The sequence below is a fragment of the Medicago truncatula genome, chromosome 4, assembly GCF_003473485.1.
Source record: "Medicago truncatula cultivar Jemalong A17 chromosome 4, MtrunA17r5.0-ANR, whole genome shotgun sequence".
NCBI lineage: Eukaryota > Viridiplantae > Streptophyta > Magnoliopsida > Fabales > Fabaceae > Medicago > Medicago truncatula.
In genome coordinates this window covers 1975620-1993266 of record NC_053045.1, presented here as the reverse complement: position 1 = coordinate 1993266, position 17647 = coordinate 1975620, and the positions used below count along the sequence as shown (strand labels likewise).

At 33.8% G+C, this 17647-nt stretch overlaps 2 protein-coding genes across 2 annotated transcripts; one reads left to right on the top strand and one right to left on the bottom strand.

Moving 5' to 3' along the window:
- Positions 1 to 4439: 4439 nt before the first annotated feature.
- On the bottom strand, positions 4440 to 5330 carry LOC112421315 (uncharacterized). Its single transcript, XM_024782594.1, has 2 exons — positions 4674 to 5330; positions 4440 to 4592 (listed from the first exon to the last, which is right to left on the bottom strand). Exons 1-2 carry the CDS (start codon positions 5328 to 5330, stop codon positions 4440 to 4442), a joined length of 810 nt encoding a protein of 269 aa, XP_024638362.1.
- A 7975-nt stretch (positions 5331 to 13305) lies between these two features.
- LOC11433932 (transcription factor bHLH18) lies at positions 13306 to 14996 on the top strand. The gene is made up of 4 exons (XM_003604277.4): positions 13306 to 13441; positions 13554 to 14057; positions 14148 to 14534; positions 14823 to 14996. Exons 1-4 carry the CDS (start codon positions 13406 to 13408, stop codon positions 14889 to 14891), a joined length of 996 nt encoding a protein of 331 aa, XP_003604325.1. The 5' UTR covers positions 13306 to 13405; the 3' UTR covers positions 14892 to 14996.
- The last annotated feature ends 2651 nt before the right edge of the window (positions 14997 to 17647 follow it).

Here is a 17647-nt window from a genome sequence, read left to right as displayed (position 1 = left end):
ATGACATTGTCATTGTCCAAAGGGGTAAGTAATAAATTACCGTTGAGCGTAGGGGGTAAGAACCAATATCTTTTATGAGAAACGAGAACTATCTATACCAATCATCGGATTTAATTATCACATAGGATTTAATTGTTTCCTTAATTGCTCGCGTGTAATTGATACAAAAAAAATTACAAGTTAATAAACTGAGTGGCTGAGCTGTTCTACAATATCAGCAAAATTTACTCAAATTCCTCCTCCGCTTCTAACAACATAAACCACACAAGCCTCTTCCTTTTTCTTTTTTTTTTGGGTTTTGAAAGAACATCATGCTCTTCATATAGACACACACTCTGTTTCAAAATCTTAAATTGAGGTTTTTTTTTTTCATACAACCGAATGCATGCATCATCTGAAAAAATTATTTACTATATTCCTAACTAGTGCTCAGTTTATCAATTATTTTAGTAGTTGAACAATTTGGAGAATCAAAAAAAGTTTGTAGAAGCACTTTTGTTTCAAAAAAATAATCCTAAGAATATTTAAAATGTGAAACAAACAGTTCTCTGAAACGTACCTTCATTATATATTTCTTTTTAGAAGCCCAAAAAAAATTAAATATTTATTTTATTTTATTTATATGATGATCGAAGCCTCCAAATCACGGAAGACACGATTTTTCTTTTCTTTGAAAAACTTCGAACACAAGCAAGACAAATAAGATGAAGGCAAGATTGAATCATTTTAGTTAACAAGATTTTGGTTATGTTTATCCAACAAAGTTTCTACACGCAAATGCATCCTTTGTAAAAAAAAAAAAAAATCATGTGAATTAGCGTGTGAATGTTTATCCAATAAGATACATTTCTTGAGTAAAAAAACAAACACGTCTACAACGTAATACCCCAAGGGTCCAATGATGATGATGAAGAATGAAAGAATATAATTGCTTCCTTATTTCATTAACAGGATTGTGGTTATATACACCAATTACAATAGTTGACTTAGCCTATAATTATGGTGGTAACCGAAACTAATTAACTCAGTATCATACTACTGATTGATATGCTACTTATTGCTATTTACATATAATATATTTACATATACTCTAACACACCCCCGCAGTCGAAACGGGAGGTTGTCGTACGCTGAGACTGTTCCGAAAATCCTCAAACAGAACCAAGGGAAGGCCCTTTGTAAAAATATCTGCAATCTGGTAGCGTGAGGGGACGTGTAGGACTCGAACTTCCCCACGAGCAACTTTTTCGCGAACAAAATGAATATCCATCTCGATATGTTTAGTGCGCTGATGTTGAACCGGATTTCCAGAGAGATAAATCGCACTAACATTATCACAATACACCAAACTAGCCTTTCGAATAGGACAATGAAGCTCAAGAAGAAGATTACGTAACCAACATGACTCAGAAACCACATTGGCAACGCCTCGGTATTCTGCCTCCGCACTAGAACGTGACAAAGTAGCTTGCCGTTTGGCGGACCAAGAAATTAAATTATCACCAAGAAACACACAATAACCAGATGTAGAGCGGCGGGTATCCGGACACCCACCCCAATCAGCATCTGTATAGGAAATGAGAGTGGATGTGGAGGATGGATAGAGATGCAAACCATGATCCAGAGTTCCCTGAATGTAGCGCACAATGCGCTTGAGAGCATGCATATGTTCTTCCCTTGGGTCATGCATGAATAAACACACCTGTTGCACAGCATAAGCAATATCAGGTCTCGTAAAAGTGAGGTATTGAAGAGCACCTGCAAGGCTTCGATAATGAGATGGATCTGCATATGGTGCGCTGGAATTAGCACTAAGCTTCGGTTTAGTGTCAACCGGAGTAGAAGATGATTTACATGCTGCCATGCCAGCCCGTTCAATGATCTCAGCTGCATACTTTCGTTGAGATAAGAACAATCCACCTGTATGATGAGTTACAGCGATACCCAAGAAGTAATGTAATGACCCCAAATCCTTCATAGCAAATTCTGTACTAAGGAGGGATATGATAGTCATGCGAAGAGCATCAGAGGAGGCTGTCAGTATAATATCATCCACATATAAAAGAATGTAAGCCATAGTTGTGCCTTTCCGGTAAATAAAGAGAGAATGATCCGAAGTACTGTGAGAAAAACCAATAGTAGAAACATAATCAGCAAATCTCTTGTACCAAGCCCGAGGGGCCTGTTTGAGCCCATATAGAGATTTCTTTAACAAGCATACATGATTAGGAAGATTTGGATCCCTAAACCCCAGGGGTTGATGCATGTACACAGTCTCTTTGAGTTCTCCATGCAAGAAAGCGTTCTTCACGTCAAGTTGGTGAATAGACCATGCTTTAGAGAGAGCTAAACTCAAAACAGTGCGGATAGTGGCCGGTTTGACCACTGGACTAAAAGTTTCCCCACAGTCCACGCTAACCTGTTGCGTTTTGCCATCACCTACAAGACGGGCCTTATACCTCTCAAAAACACCATCAGATTTTTCTTTATGAGTGAAAATCCACATAGACCGAATCACATTTACATCAGGTGGACGGGGCACCAACTCCCACGTCTTATTTTTAATAAGAGCGTTAAATTCATCATCCATAGCCATTTTCCAATTCGGGTCACGAAGGGCAGACACGGGATTACGTGGTAAGGGGGATCTAGGGACACTAGTATTAAGATTTAATTGTCGCTTAGGTTTGAAAATTCCATGCTGACTACGTGTTACGGGTTTGGGAACCGAAATAGAAGTTGGCTGATATGGAGGTGAAGGTGTAGCTGTTGTGCTAGGTGAGGTATTTGGTGATGACGATGGTGGGCTATGGGCATGTTGTTCTTCTGGTGTTGTAGGTTGAGTGTTGGGAAGGTCATGTTGGGCTGGTTGACCTAGGCTAGGTTGTGAGGTTAAGTGATGAATCACGTAAGGAGAGGGTCCATCATCCACAAAACCATATGTATAAGGTTGTGGATTGTGCAATTTAGCAAAGGGAAATTGGGTTTCATCAAAAATGACATGACGACTGATTATGATTTTACGAGAGGACAAATCATAACATTTGTAACCACGATGATTAGATGGGTATCCCAAAAAAACACACGGGGTAGAACGGGCTTGAAGTTTGTTTATGGTGGTAGAGGGAAATAAAGGATAACATAAACACCCAAACACCCGAAGATGAGAATAAGAAGGTTCCTTTTGATAAAGAATTTTGAGAGGTGATTGATATGCTAATTGTTTGTTTGGCAGAATGTTGATAAGATAGGTGGCCATTTGTAAAGCATGATGCCAAAATGAAGGTGGTAAAGATGCATGGACAAGGAGTGTACGAATAATATTGTTGATGGTACGGATTTTTCTCTCGGCTTTCCCATTTTGAGATGATGTATGTGGACAAGAGAGGCGAAAAGCTACCCCGTTTTCTTTACAAAATTCCCAAAAATGTCTATTATCAAATTCTTTACCATTATCACATTGAATATTTTTTACTTCCCGTTCAAATTGGGTTCGGATAAATGTTCGAAAAGATAAAAAAATGGAAAAAACTTGAGATTTTTTAGACAATGGAAATGTCCACAAAAAATTAGAGTAGTCATCCACCAACAAAACATAATATCTATGGCCCGAAGAACTCAAAACAGGAGATGTCCAAATATCACTATGGATAATGTCAAATGGCATAACAGTACAAGAATTAGAAGAAACAAATGGCAACTTAATATGTTTTCCAAGAGAACAAGAGTGACAAATATGAGAACCACTAGCCTTATTACATTCAATAAATTTATTTTTTTCGAAGGGAATCAACAACAGGTGCCCCCGGATGACCTAAACGAGCATGCCACAAAGATGGTGCTAAAGCTGCAAAAGTAGATGGTGAAATGGCTTGGCTGGTGGTGATGGGATAAAGGTCTCCCCGGCTCTCATATCTCATTAGACGCATCCCCGTCTGGAAATCCTTCACAGAAAAGCCAAAAGGGTCAAATTCAACAGAAACCGAATTATCAGTTGTAAACTTTCTAACTGACACTAAGTTTTTAATAAGTTGAGGGGAATGCAGGACATTTTTCAAGGTTAAGGGAGGATTTGGGAAAGACAAATTTGTGTGACCGTAACCCCGAATTGGAATTGAATGACCATTACCGACAATGATACCACGATTATTGCTCAAATTAAAATAAGACGAGAGATTACCTTGCTCGGAAGTCATGTGGGATGTGGCACCAGTGTCCATGTACCAATTTGGATCCGTAGGATTAAGCCCAAGAGTGTGCATCGCTGCCTCAATGTCAGTTGGAGTGGGCGGAGCTGCTGCCGTGTATGCTTGAGGTGGTTTTGACCCAAGGATGCCTGGCTGGTGTTGTTGCGTGTGCTGCCCATGTTGGAAATTGGGTCTGGCCCATGGTGAGGAGGGGTATGGGCAAGGTGGCATACCCCACGGCATCCAAGGCCACTACCACTGCCCAGCAGACCACTGTTGCTGCCCCGGTCGCTGTTGACCGTATTGCTGCTGCCCGCCACCGTTGCGGTTGCCACCACGACCACCACCGCGGCTGTTCTTGCCACTTCCGCGGCCACCATTGTTCTTGCCACTATTTTGACGATTCTGACCATGTTTACCGCCATGATTATTACGGTTTTGTTGTTAATTTTTAGAGAGGGAGGGACTGTCACTAGTTTCACGAGCCATCATGGCTGCACCCCCGCTGGTTGCAACCTTCTTCATGAGACCGACTTCTTCTAGAGTGAGCATTGAGCGAGCTTGATAGAATTGTGGAAGAGGATCACTTTGGCGGATGAGTGTGGCTACTCCATTGTACGCTTCAGAGAGGCCAGCCACAATTTGAAGGACAAGACGGTTGTTTGAGACCGGTGCACCAACATTTTTGAGTTGATCTGACAACTCCTTGAGTCGTTGACAGTAGGCAGAAACGTTTGGGAAATCTTCCATGTTGGTAGAGGAGAGTTCCTGCTCAAGTGTTACAGCCCTAGAATTTTTGTTGTCTTCGAATATATCACGCAACCTATTCCACGCCTCCATCGCGGTGGCGTCTGTTTCAATGATAGTATGCAGCAGATTGTGCGAAATTGTTGAATAGATCCATTGGAGGACCGCAGCATCAAGGGTTGACCACAATTCCTTTTCATCATCTGTTTTAGGGTCCTTCGATTTGCCTGTCGCCGGCGGGATGATGTGGTGGAGGACCTTGTGAGATCGGGCATGAATCTTGAACAGTTCTGCCCATGTCGCATATTGGACGTTTTCGATCTCAAGAGTGATGGAGATATGGTTCTTGATATTAGAAACAGCAAGAGCCGGGTGGAATTTGGTAGATTCAGTCATGGGGGTTGTCATGAGAGAATTAGAGAAGGAAGGAGAAGAGAGCTAGGGTGCGGCGGAAGCAATATGGATCGTACCCTAGACTTGTGATACCATGAAAGAATATAATTGCTTCCTTATTTCATTAACAGGATTGTGGTTATATACACCAATTACAATAGTTGACTTAGCCTATAATTATGGTGGTAACCGAAACTAATTAACTCAGTATCATACTACTGATTGATATGCTACTTATTGCTATTTACATATAATATATTTACATATACTCTAACAAAGAACATCACCCAAAGTTTGTTCAAGGAGACTCAAAAACATGATTTGTAAACAACACTAATCACTCAATTTTGATGAATAAAACCCACGTTAAACCTAAAAAACAAGCAAATTTTCTTGAGTAAACAATACATATCACTAAATTTTCTTGAGTGAAAACCTAAACACTAAAAAATTGAGTAAACAACACTAATCACTCAATTTTCTTGAGTGAAAACCCACGTTAAACCTAAAGCATTTGTTAAAAAGGCAATGGGAGCTATTATTTTCACAATACAAGAATGATAACAATTCTTCTTCTTGTGTGGTATTAGATGTCCTTTTAATTGGCAATGTCGTAGAGGTTTATGCAGGGATATAAACTTGAGTATATAGATGCCCGTTTGGCAAACTCTGCTTCTTTGGTATGTGTGGTTACGGGATGGGATCTTCTCCATTTCTTCCGAAGCCACCGAAGCGAACGTGATCTAAGCCGCCACAAATACCATGGATCACATCTTATCATCATCCCCCACCACCTACTGATCCAAATGAGGAATTTTAAATGGTTAAGCGTTTGAGTTAAATGATATACTTGTGACTGCCCCTTCTTGTTTTCAATCGGCGAATGTTGGGACACTGCTATCACTCATGTTAAACATGTCAAAGGACGATTCTTTTGACACGTTTATCATGCGTGCTTCATGTGGAATCCCGTTGCACGTACCAAACATTTCTTCTTTGGTCAAATCTGAGAACTCATTTAAGCATTGGGTGTAATTGGTTCCTGCGGAAAGAAAAAAAAGAAATTAACAAAAAAAATCAACTTATTTTAATTGAGGGATGTATTGGATTGAAATTTCAATGAATTTTTTTAAAAAAATCTTGTTGTATTTTTTTTTAAGAAACAAAATATTGTTGTATTTAATCAAGACTTTTATAAAATATAAATAAATCTTGTGGTATTCAATTAAAAAAATCAAGACTTTTTTTTTTTCTTCCAAATCTTAATAGTCTTTTAAAGTCCACTAGACTTTTTCATACAAAACTTATCTTTAAAAATCTTAATCCAATAATACCCCTCCAAAACAAAATATAAAAAATTGAAAACTAAAATAATAAGTACATGTTACCTCTTTGATTTCTTGTTCGATCCAACTCAAGCCGAACGGGGATGCTCAAACGAAGATGAAGGTTGTCATAGGACTAATTACGATATTTCTCGCAGTGGGAGTGGCGTCAGCTTCCGCAATTAACAAAGAATTCCAAAAATGGATGGTTTTGCGTCACCTTCTTTGTGCCAAATACTCTTAACATGAAACTATAATTATATCAAATCTTATTCCCTATAAAAAGCCTTTACCTTTACCTCATATCATCCCATGTTCTTCCTTACAAAAAAAAAAAAAAAACTAATAGTGCGACGTAAAACCTCTCTTCTTCAAGATGAAGGTTGTCGTAGAACTAATTACGATATTTCTGGCCGTGTGAGTGGCGTTAGCTTCCGCAATTAACAAAGAATTCCAAAAATGGATGGTGCGATGCCACTTCCACTGTCAGACATATCGTAATTAGTCCTATGACAACCTTCATCTTGAAGAAGAAAGAGAGGTTTTACGTTACACTATTAGTTTTTTTTGTAAGGAAGAACTGGGGATGATATGAGGTAAAGGTAAATGCTTTTTATAAGGAATGAGATTTGATATAATTACAGTTTTATGTTAAGAGTATTTGGTACAAAGAAGGTGACGCAAAACCAAACACTATAGTTTCTTCCTAACAGTAAACCAAACACTCAACAACACTGTTTTTTGGTTAATGAAGTGTGAAGAGTATGTGAACTACTTCAGTTCTACCCATTCTCTTCTTTTTCTCAATTATATTATTAATTTTAATTATAGCATGTAAAGGGCGTGAAAGAACAACTCTTCATCAAATCAACTTCACATTTATTCTTGATTAATGCATTTTGATATAAAAAAAAAGGTTCATGCATTTGATTCTCCAATTTAAGATTTGGAATATAGGTTTGATTTCTTAGGATTATTCTTAATAAACTCTTGGCAACAAATGTCATACGAGGAGTGTCAAAGTAAATAAAAATATACGTTTTTTGGACACTTATATGAATTTTTCTACATGTGTTGAACATACCATCAAATATTTTTTTAATCAATTTTTATTCATAAGTAAATCAAGATATTAATTAATAAGAAAATATGGAATAGATAAACAATTTTCTTATTTTAAATTTAAATATATGTAAATGAAATTATTAATTATTTTAGTAATTTTTAATCAGAAAAAGTGTTTTAAGCTAAAAAAAGCATTTTTCCTGAGGATGCTGGATGAAAGAGAAAAAAAAACTCAATTTAAGATTTTGAAACAGAGTGTGTGTGTATACATGAAGAGCATGGTGTTCTTTCAAAACCAAAAAAAAATAAAAAATAAATGAAGAGGCATTGTGCGGTTATGTTGTTAGAAGCAGAGGAGGAATTTGAGTAAATTGTGTCGATATTGTAGAACAGCTCAACCACTCAATTTATTAACTTGTAATCTTGTGTATCAGTTAAATCTTGTTCGGTTATGTTGTTAGAAGCGGAGGAGGAATTAAGGAAACAATTAAATCTTATGCGTTAATTAAATTCGATGGTTGGTATAGATAGTTCTTGTTTTTCATAAAAGATATTGGTTCTCACCAGTTTTGAACGTGAGTCTTTAAGAATTAAGAACCGAGTCAAAACAAAGTGAGATTGGACTATGATGCGATAAAATGACATCCATTTTTTAGCATCACAAATCGCTCTGGTGAGTAAAGGAGAAGACACGTTCTCTAGTGGATCTCCACAACAAGGACCCTGTCAGTGGATCATGCCAATGAGAGGATATTGAAGTCAAACGTGGTGTACAACGATCCCACTAACGAGGGAGTTATCACACACCACCCGCGAAATTAGTCGATCATTGGGAATTCAAACTTTCATGGCTTCTTTTAACGTTTCTGAGGTACAACTTGTTGAAAAACACGAGACTCCATTAATAATGACATCGTCTTTCATGAAAATGCAAATTGACATAAAGATACATGACGTCATGTATCTGGTCTTCAAATGACCATATGACATTGTCATGTTCCAAAATGATTTTCAACAAGCCAAATATTCTAAGACTATGTGAGCCAAGTTTGATAAGAATGGAGAAAGGCATAAGTAATAAATTACCCTTGAGCGTATTGCACAAAAAACTTTGAATGAAATTAATTATTGTTCATGTATATGACATGTTTGGAACTACAGTTAACTGAAGTTTGAAAGCAAACGATAATTAACTGCCATTTTAGAGTGAGCGATATATAGTTAATTATCGTTGGAGATATTTTCATCGGTTTGAAGAGTCTATGAGCAAACTATTGACGCTTAAAGAGTAATTTTCTTTTACAAAACATTAAGGATTTCATAAATGGTAAATATTTATTACAAAACATTAATTTTCAATCTCTAGAAGAATAAATTAACAATTTCTTAGACAAATTTCCACTTTAGATTCCTTAACATGTGTCTTAAGGGCACAAGTTAGCATTTTCATTCTTTAAATTAGCCTTCACTCCATATTTAAAATTGCTATTTCCTCCCACTTTTGAGTAGATGGGCCGCTTGCAGGTTGGGTTGATTTCAGCCCACTTTTGTCTCATTCCAAAATTTTGATTAGGCCCAGCTTGATAACCATTCCCCTCTTTCTGCATATTTTTAGAGAATCACTCTTCTCCCAACTGTTTTTGCTCATTGCTGCTGAGAAATACACATGCGTGAGTTAACTCATACTCAGAATACACATGCATAAGTTAACTCACGCTTGACTATATTGACGGGAATGAGAAAAAACAGATAGGAGAAGAGTAGTATTCATATTTTTATGCATGTTGACCAAGCCTTCCATATCGCTCCTTCGTTTACATCTTGTCCCATGATTGAGTACATATTACATGTAGACCCTCATATTGCACTTGATACCAATCTAGTTATTCACACACAACCAACACCGGTTGTCCTAGTTCAATTTCAAAGCACACAACCTTGTGAATCTGCCTCGAGCAACATTTAACGAGCAACACCGGTTGTTTCCTTTTGCATGATAGTTATCATCAACTCCAGTGGCCTTAAAAGAGTGATCCATACTTCACAAACCCTAGTAGAGCTCGTTGTATATTGATCCCTAGCTATCCATTATCCTTCACGCATTATTTCATTTAACTCAAGATAAATTGTTAACCATTTTACATTAATATATGGGTAATATATATGACGATTAGGCATTCGCAAGCTTGTGACCTAAGTAGATGCATTAAGATGTTAGAAGGTCATTTGTCGTGTGCAAAAAAAATGACAATTAGGCATTATTTGGGACCACCGGTATTATTTTTAAGGAGTAATGATATGATCGTTTTTTTTTTTAAATGAAAGTAATGATATATCGTGAAGTATCAGTCTATAGATTAGTTCATTCATCAACTCATCATTCACCAACCAGTTATAAAATTGATTTGATATCACATCACAGTATCACACTAATTTTATTTAAATTTACATAATCATCACCTAAGATAAAAATAATAATAACCTCTTGAGAGAATTTTTTATTTTCTTTTTTACAAAAAGTTTGTTTTGTAAAAATTAGTTTATGTGAGTTGAGTTTCAGAAGTTCTCACGAGCATCAAGGCACGAGCCAAACAACTTAATTTGATCACACAAATTTATATGTTATAAGCTACTCGCTATAAACTGTTTTTTTTTTTTTTTGAACAATAAAAAATGGAATTTATATTAACCATCAAAAACAACTCCTCTAGCACAAGGTGTGCCAAAAGAGCTACTCTACAAACACAGAGTCATACAAACAAACATAAAAAAACCATTACGCGATGTTCAAACATTGGAAGGGACTTGAGCACCACCTATCTGAACCAAACCTAAAAACAACCTTTTTGCCATTCAACCAGGCTAAACTGGTTTTTAGTTATTTGTTATTATTATATAGATCTTTATTGTATGAACTCATAAAAATAAATTCCCTCATGTAAAATTCAATAATTCTTTTTTTATTGTATAAAACGCAGAAAATTGATGTTGCATTGGCACAAGAGCTAAGCAAATTTGTAAAGGAAAAATAAATTGATTTGAAAAGCATCCAATAATATTCTTTCATCTCAACTATCAAAAAAACCAAATATATATATATATATATATATATATATATATATACTATGTTAATTACAACATAAATCCTCCGAAACAAAACAAGGCGAAAGATTTAAACAAATGTAGTTTCTAGATGAAAAATCAAACACCACAAACTTATTAGTGCAACTATTGTCTTCTCCATGCACTCTTTCTAGTCTTATTTATAAGAGAAAGATTTGGAGAGCCATTAGATCAAATAGAATGTGCTTTTCTAGAATGTCCGTTCACTTTAAAATATTAAAAGATTGAAAGGTTGCATGGTTAGAGATGGTTACCATATTTTGTCAATTGTGGAGTAGATTGTTTATTCTAATATCACAGATATTATTTGGAACAAAATTGTCGTTTTGAAAGTTTCTCTTTAGCCTTTGTTTGATGGTTGTTACGTAATCAGATACCTAGAAAGAACAATTTGGTTCGGCATGGAATTATTCTTACTAACTTTAATTGGTGTGCGAGTGGTTGTGGGATGGAGGAAAGTGTTGATCATATGTTTATGGGTTGTGCAATTTTTTGGAGTATTTGGTCTCTGATTCAGCAATATCTTGACATTCACTCAACGAAACCGCAACATCTTTTTGATCATCTAATCCAATTTGAAAATTTAGGAAGCTTAAATTTGTCTAGTCCTCTATCCAAATGATTTGGTTATCTTACGTTTGATTATTTGAAAGGAAACAAATTCTCGCATTTTTCAGCATAAGGAGGCTTTGATGCACCAGTTATGTGACAAAGTGAAACTATTATCTTTTTAGTGGATAAAAGCAAAACAAAAGAACTTAACTTTTGATCTTTATAATTGGCGGTTTAATCTCGTTATGTGTTTGGGTTTTGTCACCTAATAGCTAGTTAATTTCAGGATACCTCTTCAGGGTCGGACCTAGGCATAGGCCGGGGGTGCGACGGCCTAAGGTCCATGTCGTTAGGGGCCCTAAAAAATTTTATGGAGGGGAGTGTATATAGAAATATTTGGTTTATTGAGGGTTTATATAGAAAAGTTCACTGAAAGACCCCAAATATTTACATGATGGAAGGCTGGGCTCAAGTCTGTTAATGTTTTAGACTCTTTTGGCTAGATTTGTTATATATACTCTTATATAACACAAAGATTTCTATATACACCATCCCTATAAAAAATTGGTTTTTCTTAATAATATATCAAAAAAATTATTATGGGAGAAATTAGAGATATTTTTTTGGGCCCTTTGTTCCTAATAATGTGCCTCACTAATATTAAAAATATTGGAGATATTCATTATCTAAGAAATTGGGATAATTTTCATAACAAAACAAATTATATTTTTGTTGAAAATGAGCCTATGAAATTAATCTTAATCTTGTCTTTCTAAGGTTCCAAAAAAATAAATTATATAAATATTGTAATGTCAACTTTCTTGAATTGATTGAAAAGACTGCAAAATTGAATATGATATTGCAAGATCATGCGAGACGCATTCAAGATCATGAAATCGATGTGAGACACATTCTAGATCATTTCGTAAGTGCTATTGTTCTTTTATATGGTATTTTATTTTGTTTTGGTGTCTATAAAGTATTTGATTTATTTTTAGATGATGCCTATAAAATATTTATTTGGTAGTGAAAAGCGGGAAAAAAGATGAAGAGCTAATAAAATCACAACAATGAACTAAAAAAAATTATGACGTATTATATAAGGGATCTTTTTCTCATATTATGTCTAAGGCCTATAAAATTCTAGTAACTGGCCTTGTACCTCTTTTGCTTTTATTATGGTTGTTGGGTAGGATTCTTTGTTGATTTTAGGGTTAATTAAGTTTTTAGTCCCTATAAATATTCACAGTTTTGTTTTTAGTCCTTACAAAATAAAATCACACTTTTTAGTCCCTATAAAATTTTCCATTAAAATTTTTAGTCCCTATAAAATTTTTCATTAGCACTTTTAGTCCCTGTAAAAAAAATTCATCAACAGTTTTAGTCCCTAAAATGCTTAAGGAAAATGTCAGAGGAACTAAAAAGTGTGATTTTATTTTGTAGGGACTAAAAACAAAACTGTGAATATTTATAGGGACTAAAAACTTAATTAACTCTTGATTTTAATATATTCTATTTTGATATATCTCTTAAAAAACATTTTGAAGAGGATCTTTTAAAAAACATTTAAAAATTTATTTGAAACAAAATAATGTTTGGCAAATACTGGTCCAAAAACACGTGCTAAAACATAAATAGTTTAATCTAATTTACTTTTACAACATGGTGAAAATGTGTTTGTTTGATCCAAAAAAGTGATTCTCCACCACTTGTATTTTTGCCTAAAAACAGATAGCACGGTCCAAAGTTATGATAATTCAGTGTGAATAGTGAATACAGCTTGTCCTCAAACTAATAATTCACACATGGTCCCAAATCCAACATTGTATCGTTCCAATCTAACGGCTGAAATCAAAATGACATGAAAAATAAATAATATCTTGTCCCTATCAATTTCCTAACCACACTTATTGTTGTACTATAAATATTTATCATCATTATATTATTTCTCATGTGCAAATAAAAACATCACAAACAAAACTTTGCTCAAGCTAGCTCACATTCTTTTTTCCAATGGAAGAGTCCTGGGAAAATTTTCATCTTGACACGGTAAAATTATTACATTATTTTTACTATATATATATATATTATAGATACGTTAATTTCATTTATTTGTTACTATATATAATTCATGATAAAAAAAATTAATGAATTGTTGTAGGAATTGGATTGTGGTGATGATTATTTCATAGGGGACGATTTTCTTCAAGATATTTTGTTACAAACACCACCACAAAGTTTAATGTATTCAGAAAGTGAAAACAATTCTGTTACTGTTAACGTTAACGGTGGTGTTGAGTTTGTTGGGAACATGATCAAAAGTAACAGTTCAAACTCAATCGTGTCTCAACAACATCAACCACAAGAACAAGAACAAGAACATGGTTTGAAATCGAAAAAGGTTCCTCGGAGAAGTTCTTCTCCAAAGACATATATTTTGTCTTTTGATAATTCAACTATGATACCAGCTACACCTAATTATAAGAATAAACGTAGCCATGAAAGTAATCAAAAGAGTGAAATGAAAATAAATCAACAAAATGGAGTGAAGAGAGGTAGAAGCAGTTCACAGTGTATTGATCATATAATGGCAGAGAGAAAACGAAGACAGGAGTTGTCTGAGAAATTCATTGCACTTTCAGCCACTATTCCCGGCTTGAGCAAGGTAAATTTGTCACTAGTTTCATCGGATCCATTATTCGTATAATATATTTTGATCATATTTTTCTAAAATTTTAATATTCCATTTTTATAGACAGACAAGGCTTCAATACTTCGAGAAGCAATTGATTATGTGAAACAACTTAAAGAACGTGTTGATGAGCTCGAGAAACAAGACAAAAATGTTGGTGTCACGCCGGTGATGGTTCTCCGGAAACCTTATTCATGTGGAAACAATAATTACAATGAAGACACGAATTCGAGTGAAACAAGTTGTGATGGTGATTGTAAGAACAATATCCTTCCAGAGATTGAAGCAAAAGTCATTGGAAAGGAAGTGCTTATTGAAATCCATTGTGAGAAACAAAATGGAATTGAACTCAAATTATTTAACCATATTGAAAATCTTCAACTCTTTGTCACTGGTAGCAGTGTCTTGCCTTTTGGGAAATCTGCTATTTCCATCACTATTATTGCTCAGGTATATTAGAGTAATGTTATTTAATCAGTCACTTTTTGAGACATCTTATTAGACAATCAAAATATGCAAAGAAATGTAAGGATTGACACAAAAATCAAAGCAATAAAAGAGAAAGTAAGAATACAATGTATAAGAGAGAAAGTTATCACAAAATGGTTGTTCAAATATCATTTCTCGATAAATTAAACATCCTGATTATTGCAGATTCATATTATTTTTTTTTGGGTTTGATTGTATATGTATACAAATTTGAATATTTCAATTGATATATTTCTGTATATATTGCAGATGGGTGGTGGGTACAAAGTGACAGTGAATGATCTAGTGAAAAGCATTAGGAAAGTGCTATTGAAATAAGATGTGAAAGTGATCCGTACTAGTGTATCAAAAAAAAAATATTAGAACAAAGTTCTATTGTGTGGAATTGCAAGTTTTTAATTCTATGCTCTTTTTAGGTTTTTATATAGTTTGTTTCAGTGTTGGTTCTCCTTAATAAAGTATTTTTTTATGGAACCTTAATAAAGTATTGGATTTGAACACCAAAAATGGTTGAGTATATGCATAAATGGTTAATTAACCCTGAACAATCCGACAAGTTAAGGTCCTAATCTCCACCGAAATATATTAATATTTAGTGTTCAAAGATATTCTTTAACAAGAATTACTTCGTATAGAAAAAATTTAAGGGTGTTTGTGGTTCGTAAATTGAACTCGATTGCATTAATAGTTTGATTCATTTCTTAAAAATCATTTATGTAAAAACTAGTTTATTTCTCAAACCAGTTATAGTTCAGTTGGAATCCAGTTTATAGTTTAAAATCAGTTTAATTCAATTTTAACAGTGGATCGGGTAACATTTTATTTTATTCATATATTTTGGGTTTTTGGAATTTTTTGAGTTTTACCTTGTGGTGATTAACTAGTTTGGTTGACCGTGTCGGTGTTTGAGTTCTTAATTTTTTATTTTTAGTATTTATAGAATTGAAGGCAATGAATATAATGTTGAATATGATGAAGAAGAAGAAAGTGAAACAAAATTAATTGTTGATGGTTTGCTAGAAGTTACAATTAACATGTACGATCTTACGATTTTTTTTTTTAAAAAAAGAAAATCAAAATAATGTCTATAGTGATCTAACTTTAATATAGTTCACTTCATACATTTAAGGTTAAAATTATCGAAATATGATTAAACTGACAAACCAAGTGTTCATAAAGAATAAAATTAAAACTTTTTATAGTTATACAAAAAATTAAACTAAAGACACATGATCAATTAAATCTTTTTTTCTTTTAAGTATAAATTTATTAATTTTAAGCGTATAAAAATATTGAATTTAAAGAAAAATTAAAAGGATAAATAAACATTGGCTATGAGACAAAACATGTGATGGTGGGGTAGTGTTATCTTTCAAATTAATTTGGATCTTTCGGTTTCTGTTTGTGGTAAGATTAATATTTTTCTTGTATCATGTGGGTATCACTACATTGGGGGCTATACATTATCAATGTCATAAATTAATTTATCTTTTTTTTAAATGAAATTAATTTTATTGTGACGTTCAACAAAATAAAAATAAAAAAAGAGTGGAGTTTGCACGGAGCAATCAAGATGAAACGCATGTTAAGCATAAACTTCATAGCACATCAAAGATAACTTGTGACACTAAGAAGCTGGCACAATTATTAAGAGTGAGCCAAAGGCAAAGAAGAGATAAAATATATATTTTCTTTGAATAAAAAAAAGAAAATATATTTTAAATCTAATATATTAAACTTAATCAAAAAGTAAAATAAATTCACAATAATTTCTATTTTCCCAAAAAAAAAATCACAATAATTTTTACTTATATTGAATGAAACGGCAACAAAGAACATAAAAGCTAACCAATAGTTATTTATAAGGGGGTGTTTGTTTGGGAGATAAAAAATATATTTCTAGGAATAAGGGCATTAAATACGATATTCCTATATTTGGTAGAAGGGAACAAAAATAATATACCCAGGAATAAATGATTCCCAAGAACAAAAATAATATATTGAATGAAGTTTTTTTGTTTGTTACTGCTCTATGGAGGTTTAAGAAGTAAAATTTATCCATAGTTAACATTAAAGTAAATATATTATCAATATTTATGTATTATCATCTCTCATTGATCCAACAAAATTGTTTGGAGTAGTCAAATAATATATTAATGGAGTAGCTGTAACACCCCGTTTTCCCAACATAAAAATTTCGCATAAATAATCAGAGTTTTTCAACATAAACGGAATGTCACATTCTTTTCTTAAAATCATAAACTGAATAAATAACTATTTATCCTTTAAAATTCAAATACAAGATCTTTAATACTTCGCAGCGGAATTTATTTCAATAACTAAAACAGTCTTTGGCACGAAGGCCTCTTCATAAATGTCTCATAAAAATCCAATCTAAAAACATAGTCATAAATCTTCAAAAACAATACGTAAGGAATAGAAAAGCAATAACAAAGTTCTCATCCCGTTACGTATCAGAGCACCTAAGACACACGAGAAGGAAAGTTCACACGACATCAACTATTCTTGGTTACTTGTTAGTCACCCATGGTGGGCAAACAGAAGGGGTGAGATTTCACAAATAATAATATTAAGCATATAATTCATCAATTGCATTTAACAACATAAGCATCATCAATCATATTTAACAACTCATAGACAACATCATGTAATCATCATAATATTCATCATAAATAATAATATATCATAATTCACTTCTTTAATAGTTCATATAAAGAATCACAGCTTTAAACAATTTCATGATTTAACAACTTACCAACTCGACAACTTGACAACTTGACAACTTAACCTCTCTTGACTATGCAACTTAATCTTCTAATCATGCATGTGGTACCAATCTTTGAGCGTAAATAGGCTCCCAGGGCATCAAGCCCTCAACTTTATTTGAGCGTAAAAAGGCTCCCAGGGCATCAAGCCCTCAACTTAATTGAGCAAAGGCTCCAGGGCATCAAGCCCCCAACAATGAAATGCTAATGCATGGACTCGACCTCGTAATATCTTAAATCGACAACCTCTTATATAATCCAATAATTTGGAACTTCATCATCTTAATC

Bases quoted from the DNA above. Each gene is read 5' to 3' on its own strand.
- LOC112421315 (XM_024782594.1), bottom strand. From the start codon at position 5,330: ATGACTGAATCTACCAAATTCCACCCGGCTCTTGCTGTTTCTAATATC. The intron at 4,593-4,673 runs GCTCGTGAAACT...AAACATGGTCAG, and splicing joins GCGGGGGTGCAGCCATGATG to AATCGTCAAAATAGTGGCAA.
- LOC11433932 (XM_003604277.4), top strand. From the start codon at position 13,406: ATGGAAGAGTCCTGGGAAAATTTTCATCTTGACACG. The intron at 14,058-14,147 runs GTAAATTTGTCA...CCATTTTTATAG, and splicing joins CTATTCCCGGCTTGAGCAAG to ACAGACAAGGCTTCAATACT. The intron at 14,535-14,822 runs GTATATTAGAGT...TATATATTGCAG, and splicing joins CCATCACTATTATTGCTCAG to ATGGGTGGTGGGTACAAAGT.